Consider the following 23,381-nt stretch of genomic DNA (forward strand, 5'->3'; position numbering starts at 1 on the left):
GCTATCTCAAAAAGACACATTCACCTGCAAATGACAGAGATCTGTTGTCAGTGAGGAGAATTAGATGAGTGCCTGGGGGCCTCTGAAGGCAGGTCCGAGAGAGGAGCCCCAGGAGTATGGTGAGTGAGGGCTGCTCTGCTGGAGTCCTCTGGTGACCGCAGTCGCTTGAATGCTTATGTGCCAGCACGCAGGCTAAGCAAGTCCTTGACTTTATAGTCTCGCCTTGTAGTAGTTTCTCCCCCCTCTTACATCCCCCATGGTGTTTATCATGCTCTTACTGTGCCAGGCACCTGGGCCTTGGAACTGGGGAGACAGTGATGAACAGGACAAATGTAGTCCCTGACTTTTGGGAACTAACAATCTCATTCCTTTATCTCCCAGGACACCTAGTGCAGGGCGAGGCACCGAATATAGTCACCTACCTGACAGATGCCTTTGGAAGAAATTACTTCCAGCTCCCAAATGGCACAGGGTACAGAAGAGGAGATAAGCTGGCATCTGGGACCTCAAGAGTTTTTTTCATGGAATACTCAAAAGATCTCATATATGTGATGAAAGATTTTCCACTCTGGCTCCTCAGACATTATTGAAAGCTTCTCTCTGACTGTCTTTTCCTCTCAGAAGAAACCCCTCATCTCCTAGGGGGTTGCCAAAAAACAAACTTCTTTCAGTAGCTCACAACAGCTGATGGGCACTTTTGCTGATAGAATGTGTAACCCAAAGGGAAGGTATCCTGGAATGTGGTGGTGCTTTCCATCCGGGAGCTTAGCTCTGCTCCTTTAAGAGTAGCTGCCAGCTTCCTCCTGGGATTTGGTTTTCAGGGGGCACCCTCACCCAACCTGTGCCCTTTGGACTCTCTCCTGTCCTGTTGCCCAGGTGTCACTTGAGGGCGGGTGGCGACCATACACAGCTAAATCAGCTTGCCAACTGTACTACGTGGCACATTGGCAACCACTGGGCCATGTGCCCACAGATGACACAGTTGAATTTGTCATGGAATCCTGCTTTTTGTCCACATGGAGCCAAGAAGTGAAACAATTCATCTAGATGATGCTTAGCTAGGAAACAGGGAGGCTAAGAGGTGGCCTGATGTCAGTTCTCAGATTGTGTAAGGGAAAGGTGGTTTGAAATGGTTTTTTTAGAGAGAGGGAATTCGGCAGTCCAGTGGTTAGGACTTGGAGGTTAACCCAACTTAAGCCAGGGCCCGGGTTCAATCCCTGGTTGGGGAACTAAGATCTTGTAAGCCATGAACCCAAAAAAAGAAAAAGCGCTAAGTCCTAACCCCTTATCCTCCTTGTTTCCTAGTTTCATCCGTGTTGTAGGTAACGTGTATCAGTACTTCATTTCTCCTAATGACTGATTACTATCCCATTGTGTTAATCTTCGTTTTGTTTCTCACTTCATCAGTTGAATGACATTTGAGTTGTTTCCACTTTTTGGAGATTGTGAATAGAGCTGCTCTGGAACATTCATGTACAAGTTTTTGTTTCATTACCTGTTCTTAATTCTTTTGGGTATTGCTGTGGAAGCAATAGGTTTTCATGAGGATAAACTTGGCCATCCCCCTTCCCACCAATCCATGTTTTCAAAGACGAGACAGAAGGAATTATGCTTCCTTTATCTTCCTTTGGATTGGCAAGATCACAATTGGATATATGAACATTGTGACCAGCAGGGGATTGAAATCCTGGGATGGATCTAGGATTCTGCCTGCAGAGTAATGCCCTACAGTATCATTTGAAGAAGGGGTCCCAGGCCTAAGTGCCTTCAGACTGATCATGTTAGAGAGCAGGCAGGCTGGGTGGGGCCTGCTGAACTGGAGAACGCACATGTCGCCTCTCCCTCTAGCCAACTGATGACATGCAGGAATGTGGATACAGTGTTTGCCAGATCTCTTGATTTTTTTTTCAAGAGAACTTGGAAATCCGAATTTTTAAGTGAAATCTCCCAACTTTAAAATGTTAGAAGTTAATTGAATTGTGGAGGTTTAAAACACTGGGCCAAAACCCAGGTGGTCAGTGGGCTAGATTTGGCTCTGGGCACTGGTTTGTAGCCTCTGATGGATAGCAGATCTCTCTGGGGTCACCCTTGGACCCTCTTGTGGTCCTTCCTTCCCATCACCCATTCTCCTAATGCCAAATGTATGTACTTTGCTTCTAGATTCCTCTTTTAGTCTACCCCCTATTCTCACTGCCCTTTCTTCTTTCATCAGATCACCTCTCAGATCTCCAGGGCCGGGCAGAGGGTGATCCTGGCGTTTCCTGGGACTTCTACAGCAGTTCTGTGTTGGGTAAGCTTTAAGTGGATATTTCCCACCCTGGTCTATGTCTCAGATATATGGGATCTGCTTTGGGTATCACTGATTCTTCTCAAAGACAGGAGTGACCCAATGGAGGTAGCCCTTCTTCACCTGCTAGTAGCTTACAGACCCTTTCACCCCCCACTCCAGCCCATGCTTCTCCCAGACTCAGAACTAGGTGGCCAGAATCAACAGATGCCATTGATTTGGACAAAGCCATCCATCATTAGCCCTCTACCACTCCCCACCCTGGGTACTTTTAAAATTATCTCTCTCCCAAGCTTCCTTTTTCCTCTGTGGCTTTGTCCTAACCCTGCTGGAAGCCCCCATGTGCACTGTCGCCTCTTCTGGTATTGCTCACACTCAAAAGGGACCCAGCCCGCCATCTGGCAGCTACCATCCCTCCCTACCCCGTCCCCAGGATGCACATAAGAGTTTCTGAGAGAGCTGCCAGCTCCCAAGTCCTTAGCTCCGGCCTGAGCCTTCCTCTGTCAAAAGAGTAGTGAGCTTTTCTCTGTGGCTGTCATCCAGCGCTCACTGAGATTGAGGAAGGTGCTCACTCCTAAGTTTGGGGGAAGCTGGAGCAGGAGAACAGGCCACACCCGAACGTGCGGCTAGGAAAGGTCAGAGGCCTAGTCCCTGCTACTGGGTTTCTAGGGACCCATCCAGGCAGGCAGGCAACTTTCAAAGCTGTAGTTTGAAGGGCAAGTATTTTCCTTTGTCTCTGACTGCTGATGGTGTATTCAGGCTTCTGTCTCTAGCAGTTGGGCAGCATATCCTTCATACCTCCTTGCTTTTTCCCCAGTTGAAAGGTGGAGGAGTATAATGAATCTGTGGCCACTAAGCACTACCTCCTGGGTCTAGAACGTTCACACGCCCTCCCAATGATCAGAGACATTTGGCCCTGACCAGGGATCTGTATCTTGTTGGAACATTTCTTTTCTGTGGTATCATGCGTGTAGCTAAGTACTAATTCCCTATATGATGTCTTTACAGAGGAAAAAGACGGGTTTGCCTGTGACCTCCTCCATAATCCTCCTGGGAGCTCTGATCAAGAAGGAGATGATGTGGAAGAGGATAATTTTATGTTTGAGCTCTCAGATAAGCCTCTTCTCCCTTGCTACAACCTCCAAGTGTCAGTGTCCCGCGGGTGAGTGTTTGAGTAGTCTATGGGGACCGAGCGCTAGGATCCTGAGAAGGATGGAGTTCTCCTGCAGGAAGCTGAGACCTGGAGAACAAATGCTAGAGTGCAGGAAGGAGAAAATATGACCAGTCCAGCCTGACTCTCCAGCCCAGATTAGATATGTTCGCTATTAGAACATATCTAATATCTAATTAGATATTAGATGTTAGATAGTGCACCCAGATTAGCTAGGTGCATTAACTATGTGTGTTTTCCAAAACCAATATCTAGATTCACTGTGAAGAATTTTTGTGCTGTTTCTGGGTGTAACAGATGATCTATGAGATATCTGGGCTGGTGAACTATTAGATTCTCTGAAACATTTTTGTGGTTTCTGGGGACAGCCAGATAGAACATTTGAAATTGAGATTCCTGGAAAAGCCAGGACATATGTTCGCCATAGCTGTGGGGCCACTGGGGTCCTTAAGTAATCCACAGGCTGGTTGCTCACTGCCTTAATATTGGTGAGGTGATGGCATTGCTGCTGTCCTCTCAGATTACCACACATATTATAATGAGGATCACCCATTTTCAGAGACTAGAATATATGTGGTACTTAGCATTAGAGTGGACCCAATGTCACCTTTATTTGATGATTCAGAAGAAAGCTCAGCAACCTGCAGGGCCATGGCTGAGCTGGTTAGGAGGATACAGAATACACTGGCCTTTTGTTCTTGTGCTAGTGCTAAGTCGCTTCAGTTGTGTCTGACCATGCAACCCTATGGATTGTAACCCACCAGGCTCCATGTCCATGGGATTCTCCAGGCAAGAATACTGGAGTGGGTTGTCCATGCCCTCCTCCAGGGGATCTTGGCCTCCAGCATTAAGTGTCTTCTTCTTGGTGTCTTCACATATTTCAAAACCTTTGCAAACACTTTTAAGTATACTTTTTCTTTGATATCTGTTTTTGAAATATCAGACCCTATGTTCTTTTAAATAAAAGCACATGAAGTGCACATAATGGGGAGCGGTGGACAGTGGATTAGGAATAGGAACCCTTTGAGGGAGCCCCTCACTTGGTGACTCTAACCACTAGACCACAGTTTCTTTGCATCCCTTCCCCCCTGGCCTGATAAGAATAAAAATAGCCTCTATGATGACACTAGTAGGGATCAAGTTTCAGGGGCTTTTGGTCCTTATTCTTCTGGGCAAAAGCTGATCCCTAAGGGCGGGGCTGGGCCTCTGGGATATAGTATTGCACAGTTAATTAATTCCTCCAACATATTCAGCACCTCCTTCGCTGAAATAGGATCTTGGGCCCCAGGCGGTAAAAGGACCAGGGTAGTGTGCTTTAGGTGCAGACAGAACAGGGGCAACCAGGGGCTGAGTGTCAGAAAGCAAACTGGCTGGCAGGTGGGTATTTGGTTGAGAGCTTGGTTCCAGCAGAGCTGGTTTTCTTGATGCTACATTCTCAAGCACTGCTTCTGAATCTGCCCTTCCACACAAATGCAGCACCGTCTAAGAATTTATCGTCTTAAAAAGGGGGGAGGGTGTTACATCCTGATGACTCTGAGGCCCTGTGGGCTTCAGAAGTGCCTGCTGACTCATCAAAGCAAAACTGAATTCTGATCACCACTGTCAGTGTTCTGAGGGGGTTTTCCTCCATTCTTTGAAAGCAATGTCCAAGGCTCTGGCATCTGAACCCCCTTTCTCTTAACCCAGAACACCCCATTCCCTGCTTGTGTGAGATGATAGAGATCACTGTCATTCAGAAGAAATGCTGCCTTTTAGGATGAGGACTGTGGGTCTGGGGAGAAGTTTTAGGTGCATACAGAACATTCAATTCCAGAATCATGTCTTAAGCAGTTGCACCAGGTCAAACCCAGAGTGCTGGAATATAGCTCTGGCCTTCAAAGACTCTCCAGTCTGGTATAGGGCACAGACAAGTATACCATGAACTCTAATAAAAGACCACATACCTAAGCAGATTTATTATTGTAAATAATACAATAGTTCAGAAAGCTGTCAAGGGAAAAATATAAGTTCCAGTCCACCCCCAGGTTCCCCTTCCTGGACCACAGAGAGAACCACAGTTTGCATTTCTTTTATATTCTTTCCGAAATGGGCTCTGTTACTGGGTTATAATAGGGGTACAAGCCAAGTGCCAGAAGACTGTGGAAGATGCGACGAGTAACCGGTTACATCAGAGAAAGGCCTCACGGGTGACAGGGTGTCTGCACTGGGCTGCCGAGGAGACAAGGATGGAGGGTATGGCATGAACAAAGGCACTGAGACATTCAAGTTCAGAAAACAGGGCTAGTCCTGCATTAAATGGCTGGTACTTGGTGGAGTGGGGGTAGACAGCCTGTGTGTGTGCGTCTGTGTGTGAGTGAGAGCGTGATTGGGTGGAGATAAGACCAAAGGGGTTGAATGGGGTTTGTTTGGAAGATCTTGCATAGTAATCATGCTAAAGAGTTTGAAGGGTTTTTTTTGCTGGAGATACTAGGGATCTATTAAAAGTGGTTTAGTGACCAAGTGAAAAGGTCTGATTTTCTTTTTAGAAAACGAAGAGTAACTGAGGATCCAGTGAGGGTGGGTGGGGGGTGTGGAAGAGTGACTCTTGGCAGAGGGAAACCAGTTAGAAGGCTGATGCAATACAGTCCAGGCTAAAAGTGGCAAAGGCTGGAAGTGGGACAGTGGAATGGCGGATGGCGAGGAAAGACAGCCCTGGAAACAGGGGCCACTAACATGGGGACGCGGCATTTCTTCCCGGTTTAGTCAAAGCCAGCGTCTGGCCCTGGGCGGCCTCACAGCCCCCCTCCCAGCTGTCCCCAGGCTGCCGCCCAGGCCCAGTCGGGTGTGCTCAGCAAAGTCAGACTAGCTGTAGCTGTAATGTGAGCTGCAGTCCTGCAGAAACGATGGTGCTGCCGCTGGAGAAAAAACTTGTCTAATGCATTCCAGAGCCAAAGAGAAATGCCTTTTGGATTACCCGCAGTTTAGGCCTTTCTCCACGGCTTCCCCTCTGCTGGGGAAGATCTTGGAGAAGAAGGAGGCAAGGGAAGCAGGGGTGAGACAAGGAAAGGGAAACCAGACAGGCTGGCAGGGCTTGCTGGGGGGCAGAACTGGTCCCCACAGAGGGTAACTTCCAGGTCACCTGGGCTGCGAAGGCTGGGACGCCTGCTCAGAGTTCATGGTTCTGGAAGGCCCACTTCCCTCCTACTCCCACTTTTTGGAAGGGGTCAGTCACAGGTTGAGTGCTTGCCATTGAGCTGAAAGCCCGGGGCCTGCCAGCATAGGGGACAGGAGAAAATTGTCACCTCTGCGACACCCAAGTGGTCAGGGGCTTAGCGGAGGGGTAGCCAGGCCAGCGCCCAGTGCCCGCACCCCACCCTGTCCCTTCTGCCCCTTCCCTAACTTTCGTTCTTGCCTTTTCCAGGCCCTGCAACTGGTTTCTCTTTACCGACGTCCTGAAGAGACTGAAGCTTTCCTCGAGGATCTTTCAGGCTCGGTTCCCGCACTTTGAAATCGCCACCTTGCCCAAGGCTGAGTTCTACCGGCAGGTGGCCTCCAGTCAGCTGCTGACCCCCGCCGAGAGGCCTGGAGGCATGGATGGCACCTCTGCCCCGGGCTCCTCTGAGACTGTGGAGCTGGTGCGGTACGAGGTGGAGCTGCTTCGGCTCCTAGGGTCCGAGGTAGAGTTCCAGCCTTGGAACAGTTGACCGGGAAAACAGCCCCTCCCTTTTCTTCTTTCTCCTCCCAAGTTCACCCCTCCCCCACCTCCCATGTTTTCCCCCCACCGAGCACCAGACTGCAGAAAGAGGCAATAATACGGACCAACAAGAAGCCGCCTTATCGATGCCAGCATTAGTGACTGGATTTTTTTTTTTTTTTTTTTTGGTTACAGTTAGTTCTCATCTCCCTGTCATCGTCATTGTTGTTGTGGTTGGTGATGGGGGTGGAAAGTTGAACTCCACGTCTGAGGACAAGAGGTCCCAGGGGTGGTGGGAGGTGGCGCCAGGGTCCCTTGGACTGGCTTCCTTGTGTGTGACCAAGACCAAACCCGGGGCCCTGGGTGGCCACGGCCTGTCCGGAAGAGAAATGAGAAAAGCCCAAATCTCTGAGCGCCCCCTCCGTTCCCCTGTGTTCTTTTGTCTTCCATAGTATTTATTTTATTAGTATTTAATTTGTATTGTTTCATTGGTTTCTGATAAGTCTGTATCACTGTGACGATTTGAGACAACTTGTTGTATTGAGGGACTTTCTTCACCTCCTTTCTTTGTCTTTCTTGATCAAGCTCTGAAGCTGTTTCCTCCCTCTGAAAAAGTTACTCCCAGGTTTTTTTCCACCACTGGGGAGGAGGCAGGGAAGGGTGGGGGCCATTGACTTGTAACTAATGAAGGTGGTTGGTGCTGGCCCAGGTCTGGGGGGGGTTGGGGGTGAATCCTGAGGCTTTGGTGCTCACCCCTCCCCCAATCCCACCCCCCCCACCCCCGTTCACCCCCCCTGCCCTTTGCAGCAGCCCTGCTGTTTGGAGATGCTTGTTTACTGGGGAGGGGAGGATTGTGGGAGTAAGGGGTTATTAATAAGTTACTCTAATGGAGAGTTGAGAATGGGTCTTGAAGGAACAGGTTGCCTCCTCCTCACCATCCTCACTGCCCTCAGAATGCACAATATAGGTTTGTTTCCACAGTTTCTTCCCCTGCATCCCTGGCCACCCTACCCCACCCGGGCCTTGGCCTCCCTGGAGACTGAGCCTCTCAGCTCCCTCTTGCCCTTGTCCCCATCTTTCCTCCTTGCCTTTAAAGCTTCCCTTTCTCTTCTCTCTGTCCTTAGCTCCTTCTCCCTCTGCGCCGCGCCCCCCCCCCCCCCCCCGCCCCCGCCGCCATTCTCCTTTGGAATTTCCAGAGGGCTCTGGGAGTTCCTGCCAGATGTTGAACCCAGGTCTCAGCTGTTTCCTAGGTGAAGGCAGGAGACTGGTCTCCCGCCAGGCCCCACTCCTGCTTGGGGACAGGGGGCTGCGGGCCCGGCCCTACCAGGTCTCCCTCTCAGCGCTGGGTTTGTTGGTGGAGAGAGAGAAGGAGGGGTTTGGGCTGCTTCCTTGCCCCAGCCCCCTCTGTGGCATTGTCTTTCCCACTCTTGTTCTTATTTTTCTACCAATCGCTATTTTTCCGAACAATCCTTGTAGAGAGTATGTACCATCCAAAAGCAGGAGGGCCTCCCTACGGCCGGCTCTGGTTGGAGATGGTACAGTTTTATTGTACAGGTGCTAAAACAACAACAACAAAAGAAGAAAATGGAAAAAAAAAAAGACAAAAAAAGGCAAAAAAAAAAAAAAGCCAGTTTGAGGATGGGACAATCTGTTCTCTGGAGACTCCTGACCCTCGCAGGAGGATTGTTGGTTATTTTCTTTGTATTGTGTTTGTTCTTTGTTCCCAGGGGGAAGTTCTAGGCCCCCTTCTGTAGGACTGCTACCCACCTCCACCATACTGCCCAGTTGGTTTTGAACAGTTGTTCTCCCTTTTTAAAAAAAAAAAAATATATATATATATATATAAAGTTGAGGGGTTTTTTTGGGTTTAATTTTCTGGTTTTGTTGGGGTTCATGGTATTGTGTGGTTTATTTTATGTTTGCCTTTCCTTTTTTGCATTTGGGTGTGTATTTTGGCTGCCCTTTATGTTTCATTTTAAGCAACTGGCTGTGGAGTCAAAAACACTTGCATACTGAAAAACCTGTGTCAGGGCTTCTGTCTCCTGTCTCTTTTCTCTGCTCCCTGTATTGGCTTTTCTGTAGTTAAAAAAAAGATGGGTATCCCTATGAAGTCAGTGGGGAAAACCCTCAGCCTGCTTTGCAGTTTGGGGTCCTTATTGGCACAGCAAATGAGAAAGCAGGTAGAGTGACCAGTGAGGATTTGGGTCACCTTGGCAAGATCTGGAAAGAAAAGGAAAGGCCGGGGCAAATCCTGGGAAAAATCGAGTACCTGCATCAGTTTGGTAGGCTGCGTGGGGGTGCCCCCGCACATGTGCACACATTCCTTCATCTTCCCAGAGGAGTATGGTCAGAGGGAGGGGGCCTCTTTGAGGTAGCTATGAGGGATGATCCTCTTTAACTCAAGGAAATCACCTGCCTGCCAGCACTGTTTCCTGCCCTGAGCCACCTGTGTGAGCAGCAGACTTCATGGTCTTGTCACTCACTGCCCTCACTGTCTTGCCCTCTGCCCCCCTACACAGTGCAGACCTTCCATGGTTCTGCTTTCCTAAGACCCACCTGCTTTGGAGGCAAGATGCCCTTCCTAGACTTTACAACTTTTCTCCCTTCTTCTGAAAATCAGCAGGAGAAAGTATGATTGTGACTTGTGACTGCTGGCTCGAGAATGAGCCTGTTACTCTTTGAAGGGAAGGGGATGTCTGCAGGTCTGGGATGAGGCCCTTGTAAGCTATGCTCTTAGGATCTCTCACTGTGGCTGCCGTGTCTGGAGAGCCGTGTCACGTACCAGCCAGGGGGTCTGTCTGTCTGGCCAACAGTAATCCAGCCATCCTGCCCCAGGAGTGACCCTTGAGTTGCTCAGATGGAGGAGCAGCATTAATCCTCTCCATTAGCTTTCATTCCCCACCTCCTGATCCTGAGGCCTCAAGGCTTCCCAAACAATACCTGAGGCCATGTGATGAATGCAAGGATCCAGCTAAGCCCAGGATGCTTCGGGAGTTCAGCTGGATGGGCAAGGGCATGGAGGTGGTCGGAAGTGATGCCTAGTTGACAAGTAGGAAAATGGGAATTGGGGTGGCAGGGAGGAACCCTTGAACTAAGGGGACATCTGAGCACAGGCTTGGAGACAAAAAAGAAGGGTAGTATGTGCAGGAAACCTCAACCCACTTCAGTGTCACTGAAGCTGGAAGGTACAGGTGGGGAAGGAGAATGTAGGAGCCCTTCCAGCCACACCAAGCAGTACGGCTTTGACTTTTGCCTGAGGTGAGGGGGACCACGGGAACTCTAAACCAGGTGGTGACATAAGCTTTTCCTTTTTCTTTTAATACATTGGTAAAATATGTTGGAGGTAGGACAGGCAGAGGGAAGGGAAAAGGTGATTGCCTGATTCAGAACAAAGGATGAAGGGAGAGCCTTAGGGGTATAAGGATTTCCATTTAGGGCAGGATGGAGATGCAGTGGGCAAAGTCAGATTGATCACAAAGGAATGGGTGATGGTCCTTTGCGACTCCTGGACAGCCCTGGGCGTTTGGGTGTGTGGGCATGCACACACTCCTTTATTTCTCTGGAGAAAGGAAGTGGGTTGAAAGCCACACCAAACAGCAGTTTCTTATTTCCTGCTTTTGGGCTCCCTTCTCTACACCTTTCCTGGAGCCCTCTCACTGCTCTTCTGCTAGAGTGGGAAGACCAAAAATGGAGGAATGGGCTGTGAATCCCATAAAGCAAGAGATGAGTGTGCATTCCCAGGTTGGAACTGGGGCGAGGACGATCGCCTCTTATTAAACGATCTAATCCTTTTCAGTGCGGCCTTAGGGAAAGAGCCAGCCCACCACTTCCCACCTAGGCTGATAGCGGGTGAGAGAGAACCTAGTATTTTGAGCCTTCATTATTCCATCTGCCAAATGGGGCCCAGTTTACTGCCAATGGAAGAGAAACATACTGAGTAACCATGATTGTTTAGCTGAAGTTAGCTCCTCCGACAGACCGAGCTCACGAGCCTACAGTTGATGGTCTTACTAGAGTGCTCCTCTTTGAGGTGCTGGGTTGAGAGGGAGGCTCTTGGAGTCCTTGAGAAAGGACGATCCGCTTTCACTGCAGCCCTATTTGGGTTGGGGGAGGGCGGCGAATTGGGCGGCAAACTCCTGCCCCTTGCATACTTTAATCCACGACGGGGAAGACTGCTGGGCATTTTATTCTGTCCCATCCCTGCTAAGACAAGTGCGCTGTGTGTGTTCAGGGAGGATGGAGTCCGCCCCAGGGGCAGTCTGCTTAGCAGCCAGGGGGAGGCGCCAAGTGCTTGGGCCTTCTGGACCCCGCCACGGGGTGGGGCGGGCTCCACGTGTTCCCCTAGACCACGGGTTTCCCCGGCGAGGCGGACTGACAAGCCCCAGCGTTGGGCAACCGGGCTCGGATGCCTCCCCGGCCGCGTGCCGGACCCTCAGTAGCTCGGGGTCTTGCCGCGAGCGGTTGGGGCCCTCCGCGGTCAGAAGGCTGTCGCGGGCGCCTCAATTGCTCTCCGATTTCAAGGTTGAAAGCGGCGCTGTAGCTCCAACTGTAGCTAAAGGCAGGCTGCGGTGGGAGGTGCGCCAGGCCGGGAGCCCTGCGGCTGGCGGCCGCGGCCCGGGCTCACTCCCGCCCCCCGGGAGAGAGTGGAGGCCGGCAACGGAGGCCAGGCCCGCCGCGTGCTCACCTGCTAGTCCCGGAGGCTAGGGGTTGGGGGCGACGGGGGCGGGGCCAGGGCGCGACCGGCCCATGGGGAGAGGGTCTTCATTCGACTGTTAAATTCCCCCTGGAAAGTGGAGGGGGCGGGGGCTGGGGGGAAAGTTCCAAGCTTCCGAGCAATGAAAGGCCTGCTTGGGAGCCAGAGCCGCCCAAGGACAGTTTGGGGCGCAGAGTCAGGATAGAGGGACAGGAAGATGCCGGCTGCGGCCGCCCCCGCCAGGAGCGGCAGGCCCCGCCCTGACCGCCTCTCCCTTCCCGGGCTCCGCTGGGCCACACGCCCGCCTGCGCCGGCTCCATAGCGCCACCTGCCGGACGCCGGACGCACGCCTGGCGTGCCGAGGCCGAGGCTCTCCAAGGAGCGACCGCGTTGGCCTCCCTGGCCTGGGAACGGCTGGGGAATGAGTTCACTCACCTCGGATCCAGCAGCTTTGGAGCTGGAGGCAACCGCCTCTTTAAAAAAATACATGATGGGGTCAGAGGAACGACGATCATGAGAATCACTTCTTGTTCCGTCCCTCCCACCGGGCCTGACATTTCCACCAGGTGTGAGGAAATAGCGATGAGTCTGTCCCAGGAAGGGGGCAGCAGCGAAGGGCAGGAGTTCAGAGTCTCCCGGGGCACGTAGTGACAGCAAGGCACTGCTGGAAGCAGCCTTGGGCTCCTCGTGGACCCTGTTGTCCTGGGGTGGCCGCAGACATGGGCAAGGGAGCCAGCTACCTGCCATGCTCTATGAGGGGTCGAAAGCTGTGGTAGGCCCCAAGTGTGGGTGTCTCTTCCCTGCCTCTCTGGCCTGCCTTAGTATAGCACTGAAATCTCCATTAGAAACAGGACTCATTCATTCTTTTAATAAACATTTATTGAGCACCTACTGTGTGCCAGGCACTGTGCTAGGCGCTGGGGATACATCAGTGACTAACACACAGTCCCTGTCCTTGAGGAGCTCACAGTCTATTGGAGGGGAAACATACATAAACACATAGCTAAGGCGCTACCATGTGCTAAGTGCTACAATAAGAGGTATATACAAAGTGCTGTGGGAGCTCAGAGGAGGGAGTAATGCATCAGCTGTTGGGGGTGAGGAGCCAGTCTCTTGACTCCATCAAACTATTACAAAGGCAGGGGTGCTGTTGCCACATGACCCTGGTTGAAATGAACCTAGCTCCTGAGGCTCTCCTCTAGCCCTCTCCCATAACTACATCAGCACAGGTTAGTTTATCAGCTTAGCTAATTTAACACTTTGAGTAGGAAAGAAACTGGACAGGGAAGTTTCTTGAGAGGCAGGGGATGTTCAAAGTAGTAACAACTCTTGGGTGCTAAGGCCAGGGGTGGGGTGGGGGTACCATGAGGGCACTGAGCCAGGGAGGGCTGGCCCTGGGCAGCGGAGCACCTGGGGTGAGTGTCTGTGCAGAGGGGAGGTCAGAGGTCACCTACCTCACTTTGGTCCCCCTCTCTCACCAGCTCAATCAGTAACTGTCCGTTGACGCTCACTAGATGCTTCATAGTGTGCCCTGCTATGGGTGACAGTCCCACTCCCCTTAGAAGGTAACACACTAACTGGGGAGACTACATAAGTCCAGGTCATTGAAGATTTAAGTAACAGTTTGTGATTATTATAGAGGCGATGTCACAGGCTGCTCACAATTACCAAAAGAATGGCACTTGCAACACATTTCAAATGAACTCACTTAAGGGTAGGCTGGTCTGGGGAGGCAGTGTCCATGAACTGAGCCTTGAAGGATGGGTACAATTTGATGAGTACTAGCGGGGTGGGAAGAGCATTGTGGTTGAGCAGAAGCAAGAAAAGTAAAAGTACAGAGGTAGGCAACTCCAACAGAAGCACGTGCAAAGGTCAGTGAATCCATCCGTTTGACTGGGTGAATGGGGAAGTATGCTAGGACGTGATGGTGAAGTGCAAAATACTCCTGGAAAAACTGCCCTGAGCCATCAAGTGCTCCCCCATCCCTCCTCCAGGACCCCGGACTGCCTTGTGAGTCAGACAATAAAGGGTTAATGCCCAGCCACTAAGAACAGATTGGAGGTTAAGGATTTTGAGTATCACCCCCACTTGTAGGCAGTGAGGAGCCCCAGGAGACTTTTTGGCAGAGGAAGAATAGAGCTGGTGCCCTGGCAAGTTGGAAGGGGTGACTCAGATCACACTGGGGGGCTGCTTATATGTCCAGGGAAGGGGATATGCTCTGGGGGAGGCTGAACAAGGCTGGAGGCTCTCTGCAAGTGTGGAAGAATGGCCGGATTGGAGAGACGTGGCAAACCACACCAGACTTGAGGCAATGAGGACGGGGCAGGGTCAAGTGAATGTGGCCAGCAGATGGCTCTGAAATGTCAAGCTTAGAAGGTCAGCACAATAACAGAAATAGGCAAGTCATGATGGCTTTTTTGTCTGGAATGGTTTTGTGTGTTGGAAGACTTCCCAAAATCCATTTTTGATAGAGGGACAATCTTTGAGGGCCTGACAAGCATCTAGGTAGAACTATCCAGCAGAAATGTGAGCAAGAAGCTGAGAAGAGTAGGGGCTGGGCCTCTAGATTCCATACCCAACCTGAAGAGCCTCACTGGAACCAGGAGGATGGCTGAGGCTCATGGGGGTGCCCACAGTGAATGCAGATGTGGAGTTAGCAAGGGCACAGAGAAGGTGATGGAGGAAGGGGAAGTAGTGTCATGTGCTGTGAGGGTTCACAAGGGGCCAAGAACTATGAAGAAGAAATTTGACATCACCTCCAGGGTATCAGTGACTTCAGATGAAGAGTTCTATGGGGTTCCGGTGAGGGGGGCAGGGCCACTCCTAACCCACGTGGCATCTTTGTGTAAAGTTGTTTTCAAAGGTGACCCTTTCTCAAGATGTTTTGCTCTCCACCACCAGGAAACTGTCATCATAAGCTGATTTTATTAGAAAAAGGGACATTAATGCCAAGTGCTTGAGACATGTAAGAAATACACCTGCACAACCATACATGGTTCCCTCCCAGGGTGGAGAAGGGGGAGAACAAGAGGTGACAGAGCATGATAATGGGCTTGGCAGTGACCAGAAGGGGAGAGAGAGAGAAGGGGAAACCAGGGGAGGTAGTGAGGTCAAGTGGCTGGTTTTGTGTCAAGGACACAGCAAAGGTCCTGAGGCACCAATTCACAGTAACCACATTCACCAGATCCTATCACTGTTTCCGAGGCTGACATAGTAGAGCTCTCAGCCTTGCTCCCAAACCTGGCAGGAGAGATAAAGGCAAATTCATAGGAGAGAGAAGGGAGGGGATCAAGGGCCCCAGCTGAGGGGTGGACTTTAAGAGATAACTGGCTGACCCCCTTCTCAGAAAGAGGAAAGGTGGAAGGAAGGCATGCAGAGGGACATAAAGGACAGGAGCTCACAGGTTCGGGCTCCATCTTCGTGGAGGAGGAGTCAGAGTGAAGTAAGAAGGCTGGCCATCAAGGACCTTGGCCCACTGGAGGAGGTCTACTGCAGCCATTGAGGGAATGGGTGGGTGGGCAGACCTGTGAGGGGAGTAGAAAGCAGGCTGAGCAGCAAGGAGGCAGGAGCAGGGATGGAAGCAGACCCCGAGCATGTGGTTACCCGACGTCCCCTGCACTGCCTGCCAGCAGTGAAATGGCAGGGGCGAAATTAGTCAAGAGGGAAGCCAGGATTTGGGATGCAGACCAGGGTGGCTGTGAAGGCTGGAATTACAGCCCAAGCCCTGGGTGCAAACATCCATTAATTTAATCCCCTTCCCCTGAGGACCTTGTGGCTGGGTCTGACCCTGGAGGGGCGCAAAGCACTCTGGGGAGATTAAGGATCTGGCCTGCTGGCAAATGATTGGTGGGCAATGAGGCTGAGCCCAAGACGACCTCGGTCTAACCTGCAGGGCTGCTCCAGAGGGCTGAATTCCTTCCCTCTCTTCAGGGTTTTATCCCACATGGTTTTCTCCTTGTCCCCTACAACTCCATCTTCCCCAACGAACACACCCATCAAAGCTCTCCTCCCCAGACCTGCCCCAGCTCTGTGACATCTCTCCGGATTTGGGGGTTCCAACCTGTACCCCATAGTTTCAGAACAACCAAATCTTGGCTTCTACAAAGCGAACTAGAGAATGCTTTCCCTCAAAACAGAAAATTCCCCATCTCTGTGGCTGACCTCCACAGAAACACACACCCTTGAAGACCTCACAGCTATACCCCCGTCCTCACCAAAGAAACAAGAGATACAGACGCACAGGTACACACAAATACATACAGAGATATTCACATACGGGATAGTAAATACTCTGCAGAGGGAACGAAGACGATGGAATACAGCCAGGTGAAAAGACTCTTCTCATGAAGCCCCTACCCCAGCCCTGGTTACAAACGTCTCAGGTTGGCCTCCATCAGCAAGTCAGCCCATTACTCCGACAAAAGCATATCCCCTAGTACTCTTGAAAGCCATGGTTTGACACCAGGGATGCTCCAACTGGGCCTGTCTTGGCTATGATGACAACAGGCAGGGGTGGGGCATGGGGGTCTGGTGTATTGACACCCTGCTGACATGTAAGGGCTGGTGTGCTACTTCAGTCAGTCTCTCTTAGAGAAAGTCTGTGTACAAATGCTGCTCAACTTTGCCTGGCGGTCACGTTTCCCCCTGACCCCCTCCATTTACATGTCATGAGGCTCCATCTTAATGAGGGAAGTGGGGTTGAATGGGGAGATGGAGGCTGGAGTTGGGGATCTAGTCAGCAGGCTCCCGGGTGTGCTTACATTATTAGGCTCAGCCGTAAACAGGGACCCTGAGCTCGAGGAGAGCTCAAGTTCAGCCACTGGGGTTAGCCCAACAGTGGGGCGGCTGGGAGGAGAGAAAGTCTGGTTTCCCAGAAGGCTCGGATTGTGGGAAGCCCTTGAAACTACCTGGCTTGGAAGTGGCTGAAGGTGAGCCTGCTCCCTCAGGAGTTCCCTCAGGGTCTCTTCAGGAACCAGCAGGCCCTCCATGGGGGCCCCAGTCATCATGCCCTGCACATAGGACGAGGGCCTCAGTGGCCCCTCCTTGACCCCAGGGGCTGCAGTGGCACCGGAAGTTCTGATGAAGGCTGCAATGACAGTCCCAGGGGCCTGAGAGCTGGGCCCTGCTGGGCCAGCTCCCATGACTGAGGGTGCTGCCGGATTGGTCGGACGGTTGGCCCCAGCCAGAAGCTGGGGGAGGCCACTGAGGATCAGCGGAGCCCCCGGTGCTGCCACCTGGTTCTCTTGGAAACTGGTGTTCAGGGGGAAGGAGGCCTGCAGAGTGAAGGTGTCCTTGAAGGTGGAAGCAGGTGGAACACTCTGGAGAACGAGCTGGGTTGAAGCAGTAGTACTGGCAGGAGGCCCGTTGGTCAGCACTGTGGTCAGCGGGATGGTCTGCAGGGTCAAGGCCGAGCCCGACCTGACAGGGGCCACTCCTAGGTGGATGTTGCTGGGCACTGAAGAAGTACTGAGGAGAAACAGAAAGCACACTTGGTTCATGGAGGAGGCGTGGAAGGAGGGCACTGGGGGAATGGAGTGGAAGGTGTTTCAGCTACTGTTTGTTGGGCCCTTAGCTTGGGTCAGGGATCATTCTGAATGGTTTGCATGTGGGATTTCACTCCACCTTCTGATCAGCCCATGAGTTGAATAAGATTAACAATCTGATTTTCCTGCATGAGGAAACAGGCACAGAGAGATTATATAACTTGCCCTAGACCACAGAGCCAGCAACAGGGACACACCTAGGCTTTCTGCCTCCAGAGATTGTGTTCATCACCACTGCAGTGTACTGACATCCCTCTTCAGAAGAGCATCCCCATGGCCCACACCAGCATAGTAACAGGTACACATGTATAACCCAGACAAAGGCCAAACTTTTCAGGGAAAATTGGAGGGACCTGAGTGTGGACAAGTAGTAACAAGAGCTTTCCTGGTGGGCTTGGTAGGGCCTGAGGAAGGCAGAATGGCACCTTCTCTGTTGCCTCTTTTTTGGAGTACAGGAGACTTGCGGGATGGGCTCAGGAATGGAGGTTCTTGGGGAGCGCCCTGGGGTAATAGGAGTAGTCCCAGCTGGCAACAGAAGACCCCCCCAGGTCAACGGTTGGCTTGGCCGTTTGCTACTTTGGTGTGTGACCTCAGTCAAGTCACTTTTCCCTCCTTTTTTTTTTTTTTTTAAATATGGAACGCTTCACGAATTTGCGTGTCATCCTTGCGCAGGGGCCATGCTAATCTTCTCTGTATCGTTCCAATTCCAGTATATGTGCTGCCGAAGCGAGCACACTTTTCCCTCTTTTAAGCCACAAGTGTCCCACTGGCTTCCCAGGGATGCTGTGAGGGTCCCGGGAGTCAGAGACAGAGCAGAGCTTTGCAAGAAGCTGAAAATGTCCCCATCCCTAGGGGAAGACTCGGAATGACCTGGGCGCCCTTACCTCACAGCTTTGGTGACTTTGGCCTGGCTTTCTGGTGGAGAGACAAGCATGGCGGAGGTAGTGGGGATCTCTTCGTCTACAGACAGTCCCAATTCCAGACTAGCAGATGGCTGGAGACCAACATGCTGCACCTTCGACTTTTCCCAGGAAGTGTCGCCCTTGCCCTGCGGGGCAGCTCTGGACGAGACCCGGGAGCTGGCTCTCCGGGAGCTGCCGCCAGAGGTGGAGGGAGCAGAGGCCTGAGGGGATGTGGCTGTGACCTCGCTTCTCTCATCCTCATCTTCAATCACCACCAGGTCCTTGGGCATCTCCTTAAACTGGTACACCAGCCTCTGCCCTTCCACTTTGGCCAGGATGCCTCGTTGGTAGTAATATCTAGGCGGAGAGTGGGAAGTGTCAGGGACACAGTGCCCTCCAGGGCCGGTGAGGGGGATGCAGATGGGAGCCCTGGGCAAGGGAAGGGGCACTTTGGACTTAGAAGGCTTTTATGAAGTTTCTGAGATCTCCCTCTGATGACTCAAAGGGTCCACGAATGGGGATTTCCAATGCTGACCCTCATGCTGCTTTGGGGCAGAGGATGGGGTGAGTGAAGGATGGGAGGGGGTGGAGGACTGGGGTTCAGCCATCCCCCAGCCTGAGAGATCGACTGTGGGTAAGTCAGACCCATCTTCCTTGGTCCCTGGCTTGCAGAATGTGAAAGAAGCCCTTCTTGGGGATGGGGAGGCCCTGAAATTCTCTTTCCACTCTAAAAAGAGAAAAGGCTAGGACAGAAACACAAGAAGAAGGGGACTGTCCCTCCCAGATGGGACCTGGGAAACGGGCTGGGGGGCAAGCAAATGGGAGAGTCACAGGAGACTTGTGGGGATGGGCCCAGGAATTCGCTCCTCAGAAGAGTGTCTAGGTGACCCATGCACGAGGAGCAAGGTACTTACTCATCACCCACACAGAGCCTGATCTTTTCAGGGAAAGTCGGAGGCCCCTTAGTGAGGGGCTCCTGGGACAGAGGGAGAAGCATGGGGAGCCTACCTGGGCAGGGGCTCCTACCTGAGTGCCCGGCCCATCGTCTCATAGTTCATGTCAGGCTTGTTCTTCTGCTTCCCCCAGAGCTTGGACACTGCTTTAGAATCCACCAGCTTGAAGATGCCTTTCTCTCGCTGGGTCCACTTGATGTATTTGGGGCAGGTGTTCCGGTCTTGCAGAAGTGCGAGGAGGAATTCCCACAGGTAGATGGTGCTGCCTGCAGAGCAGCAGGGTGGTGATGGGGTGTCCAGACCCCACCCACCCCCACCAGCTCCCTTCCCACCTCACCCGCCTCCCTGCTGTACCTTTGCCATCCTTCGATTTCTTCCGAATGGGGATGCTGAGGTCAGTGACAGGTGAGGTACTGCGGTTGCCCTTGGTCTTCCGGACTGAGGGTGGGGGGAAGGTGGGAGTGGGCTGAGGCTACAGGGCTGGGCTCCCGAGACGGAGGGCCCAGATGCTTACCGACTGAGGGGCACCCGGTGACAAGGAAGAGGCAGGTTGCCTCCAGGGCTGGAGGTCACACTCCACAGGCATCGCACTCAGGTAGCTCCACCCACCCAAGGGCCCACCTGCATTTTCAGGCCCCAAACAATGTGGGGCCATGGAGTGCTTGCCAATGAGTCACCTTTAGAAGCACAGAATCTGCCCCGCCTAATTTTTGAAACAAAATGGCAGTCTGAAGGCATGACTGTTGTGCAGATTAAGTGTGGCACCAGGCTTTGGTTGCCACACTGACACGGCAGTATCGACTAGCCATCATCTGAGTAAATCAATAACATGGGGCTTGGGAAAGCCCAAAGTCCTCTACCATATATGGTCTCAGCTCCGTAAGCTCCAAGAAGGAAGCTAAGAACAGAGAGTGAGGCAGAGGCCCCCAGAGAGCCAGGAACTGGCCAGGGGGCCAAGGCTGGTGTCTGAACACTCAGTGCAGGATTCAACCCACTGAGGTCATGGGCTTGCTAATAAGCATTTACATATCTGCTGGGCAGACAGGAGTGGCCTGGAAAATGTCAGGCTTTAAGCAAGCTACCTGATGAGGCCCAGCTTTCCAGAAGGGAGGACTTTCCATCTGTCTCTGCCACACGAGAGAGCTACGCTCTGAACATGTCTGTGAAGCACTCACCTCCAGCCGTGGTCTCCCTGAGCCTTCTCCTACTGCCCAGCCCCTCGAAGAGACACACACATACACACACCCTCTCTCCGCCCCCATCTTACTTCTCTTCTTCGATTTTCCAGTCTTCTTAGTGCTGTCTTCTCTGGGGACCTTCTCCTCCAGACAGTTCTCCTCCTGGTCACCAGTGTCACCAGCCCTGTTCAGGGCGTCGGGCTCAGAGACAGGAAACAGGTAGTTGGGCAGTGTCATGGCTGGAGCAGGGTCTGGCTCTGGAAGCATTTCAGAGGTGCTGACTGCAAGAAGAAAGGCCTGAGGTGGTGGGGACCCAGGGCACGGGAGGAGTGTGGTCTCCCCGTGCTCAAGAGAACAGTGGGTTCCTGGGGGGTGGGGGGGCCTTCAAGTGTCATTCCCCACAGCCCCAGATGCAGGACACACCTGAAAATGCCTCCTGTGTCTCACAGCATGAGGAGAGGAAACATCTGCAGAGCTGTGGGCAGGAGCTGGCCCCAATCACAGCATGCACATGTGTAGCCTGCCGCTGGTGGTGGGAAGTTCCAGGTGACACCCAGGGAAAAGGGCCACCTTCATTTAGTCATCTACTCATTTCACAACCAGAAGGGCCCTTAGACCTCATTTAGCCCTGATGAGGAGATTGAGACCCAGAGATGGCAGGGCATGTGCCCAGGGTCACAGAGCAACTTGGTCACACATGCCTGATATGTGAGGGTACTCAGTAAATAATCTGTTGACTCCTGAATGAAAATTAGTGCCAGAGGTGGGATGAGGAATTGGAACCTGCAGCTTCATGGCTTTTTTGCCACCCTGTATCCCAGCACCTCCTTGGGAAGGTCAGTTGGAGCCAAGAATCTTCCTGTAGAGTCATGGCAAATGCCTGGATGGGGGTATTTGCTGGGGGAGGAGCCTGCCTCAGGGGCCATCGCAGGAGGTAGGGGCCAACCTCCTAGAACAGTGAAGGGATGAGGAGGCTCCAGCCCAGTACATTTCTAAGCCACACCTGGCACAGTCATCCTGGGAGCTCAGTGAAACAGCAGAGCGGCCTGATGTTGCCCTGGCCAATAGCATTCGGCCTTAAAAAAGGAAGGAAGTTCTGACACGTGCTACACGTGGATGGACCTTGAGGACATTATGTTAATTAAAATAAACCAGTCCCCCCAAAACAAATAGTGTACACTTCGGCTCATCTGAGGTCCTGAGAGGAGTCAAATTCATTGAGACATAAAGTAGAACGGTGGTGGCCAGGGGCTGAGGGGAGGGGGAAATGAGGAGTTAGTGTTTCATGGGAATAGACTTCAGGTTTTGCAAAATGCAAAGAGTTCTGGAGAGGATGATGGTGGCTGCACAACATAACAGATGTACTTAATACCATAGACCCGAACACTGAAAGATGGTTAAGGTGGTTAATTTTATGTTATGTGTAGTTTGTTGTTCAGTCGCTCAGTCATGTCTGACTCTTTGTGACCCCATGGACTATAGCTCACCAGGCTCCTCTGTCCATGGAATTCTCCTGGCAAGAATACTGGAGTGGGTTGCCATTTCCTCCTCCAGGGGATCTTCCTGACCCAGGGATCAAAACCTATGTATCCTGCATTGGGAGGCAGATTCTTTACCACCAAGCCACCAGGGAAGCCCTATGTGTATTTTACTGTAATTTAAAAATTGGAAAAAACAACCAGTCAATCTGGTTATTTTTATAAACAGCTATAAAAAGTCACTCCATCTTCCTCCTCTTCTGCAGGGGCCATCCTGCCCCATCCCACTCCATTCACAGCTCAAGAGCATGTTAACAAGTATAGGGGTGGTGTGGGTACATTAGTCCGCACACACAGGTCCCTGAGAATCCAATATGCAGATGTGATATTTTAAAATGGAATTTTGTGTTGCTATGAGTTGAGGGGCCACAGTTCAAACTCACAGATCTGCTTGTCATCCAGGATGTCGTTGGGAGACTCAACATTGAGCAAGACTTCAGTGGTTGACACGGTTTGTGAGGTGGTTTCATTGTCATCTGGTGCCAGGTTCCATGGTTGGGAGAGAAGAAAAGTTCCCTTAGGACATAGGGCAGTGGGTGCAGCCAGAACGAGGCTAAGGAGCCCAGGGGCAGCCGGGAAGGTAGCAGCGTGCCTCCCACCCTGATTCTCCACCTTACCCTACACCCATCCCAGCAGAGCTGGTCTCCCCTCACTGTTCCACTGCATTTCAGGAGATCATGGGTCCATTTAGGTAGCTTTCTCCTCTCTACAGTGGTACTACCTTCTGCTTATTCTAGTCACCCCATCTAATTTCCAACTATTGGGGGCCTTGCTTCTGGCTGCATGGGGTCACTAGAAGCCTCTGTGGGCTACTGTTGCCTGAAGACAGAACCCCTCCCTCCTCCACGCCTTCCCTGCCCAGGAAGGAAACAGACCTGCCAGTAAAAAACTGCCCTCCAAGATCTGATCCTGTGCCATGCACAATGTCCCATCTGTTATGATGCCATTGTGAACGTCATCCAGCTCCAGGCCTGAGTACAGATGCAGTAATTCGGGGTAGGGCACTTGCTCCACAATCACAGCTGGAAACACGGAGGGATCTTCTAGCTACAGAGAAGACAGTGATCCGGTTCAAGGCCCACCCGCCTCTCCCAGGAAGCCCTCCGTACCAGAATCTGGCCCTTCTTGCAATTCCTAACTCTTGGATCCCTCAGGGGCTGTCCTTTGTAGGGCATGGCATTGCTCTGGGTCCAACCTCACTCACTAGTGGGGTCTTGATTGGTAGAAATGGGTTAGCTCTGTACCACCTTCACTCAACCAAGGGCAGGCAATTTTAGCTGGTTACAGTTACGGGTTAAGCTGTGGCCAGGGTTAGTTAGGCTCATTCTGAAACCAGTGGGAAAATTTGTCAATGGCAAGGGCAAGGGGCTCAATCTATAGCCAGTTGAGGGACTCAACCTATGCTCAGGGTTGGGTACCAGGGTGAAGGGCTCAGATAGTGAA

General features: G+C 52.0%; 2 protein-coding genes and 1 non-coding gene across 14 annotated transcripts in view; 1 reads left to right on the plus strand and 2 right to left on the minus strand.

Annotated features, from left to right (window-relative positions):
- The window catches only part of BCORL1 (BCL6 corepressor like 1), a 59,252-nt gene extending 51,603 nt beyond the window's left edge, over nt 1-7,649 (plus strand). For all 10 annotated transcript variants that reach the window (XM_061137853.1, XM_061137851.1, XM_061137854.1 and 7 more), the window contains 3 exons: nt 2,213-2,290; nt 3,296-3,449; nt 6,859-7,649. In XM_061137853.1, coding sequence (XP_060993836.1) covers nt 2,213-2,290; nt 3,296-3,449; nt 6,859-7,141 — 515 coding nt within the window. In that variant the 3' untranslated portion in view covers nt 7,142-7,649. The remainder of the gene's footprint in view (nt 1-2,212; nt 2,291-3,295; nt 3,450-6,858) is intronic.
- A 5,036-nt stretch (nt 7,650-12,685) lies between these two features.
- Nucleotides 12,686-23,381, minus strand: part of ELF4 (E74 like ETS transcription factor 4) — a 39,433-nt gene continuing 28,737 nt past the window's right edge. For all 3 annotated transcript variants that reach the window (XM_061137205.1, XM_061137207.1, XM_061137206.1), the window contains 7 exons: nt 22,814-22,985; nt 22,322-22,414; nt 20,490-20,681; nt 19,577-19,660; nt 19,296-19,488; nt 18,252-18,626; nt 12,686-17,290 (listed from right to left, as the gene is read on the minus strand). In XM_061137205.1, the coding sequence (XP_060993188.1) occupies nt 16,483-17,290; nt 18,252-18,626; nt 19,296-19,488; nt 19,577-19,660; nt 20,490-20,681; nt 22,322-22,414; nt 22,814-22,985 (1,917 nt within the window). In that variant the 3' untranslated portion in view covers nt 12,686-16,482. The remainder of the gene's footprint in view (nt 17,291-18,251; nt 18,627-19,295; nt 19,489-19,576; nt 19,661-20,489; nt 20,682-22,321; nt 22,415-22,813; nt 22,986-23,381) is intronic.
- On the minus strand, nt 17,995-18,101 carry LOC133053210 (U6 spliceosomal RNA). Its single transcript, XR_009692144.1, has one exon. It is a non-coding gene; the product is annotated as a U6 spliceosomal RNA (small nuclear RNA).

The sequence above is a fragment of the Dama dama genome, chromosome X (assembly GCF_033118175.1).
Source record: "Dama dama isolate Ldn47 chromosome X, ASM3311817v1, whole genome shotgun sequence".
In the NCBI taxonomy this organism is placed as follows: domain Eukaryota; kingdom Metazoa; phylum Chordata; class Mammalia; order Artiodactyla; family Cervidae; genus Dama; species Dama dama.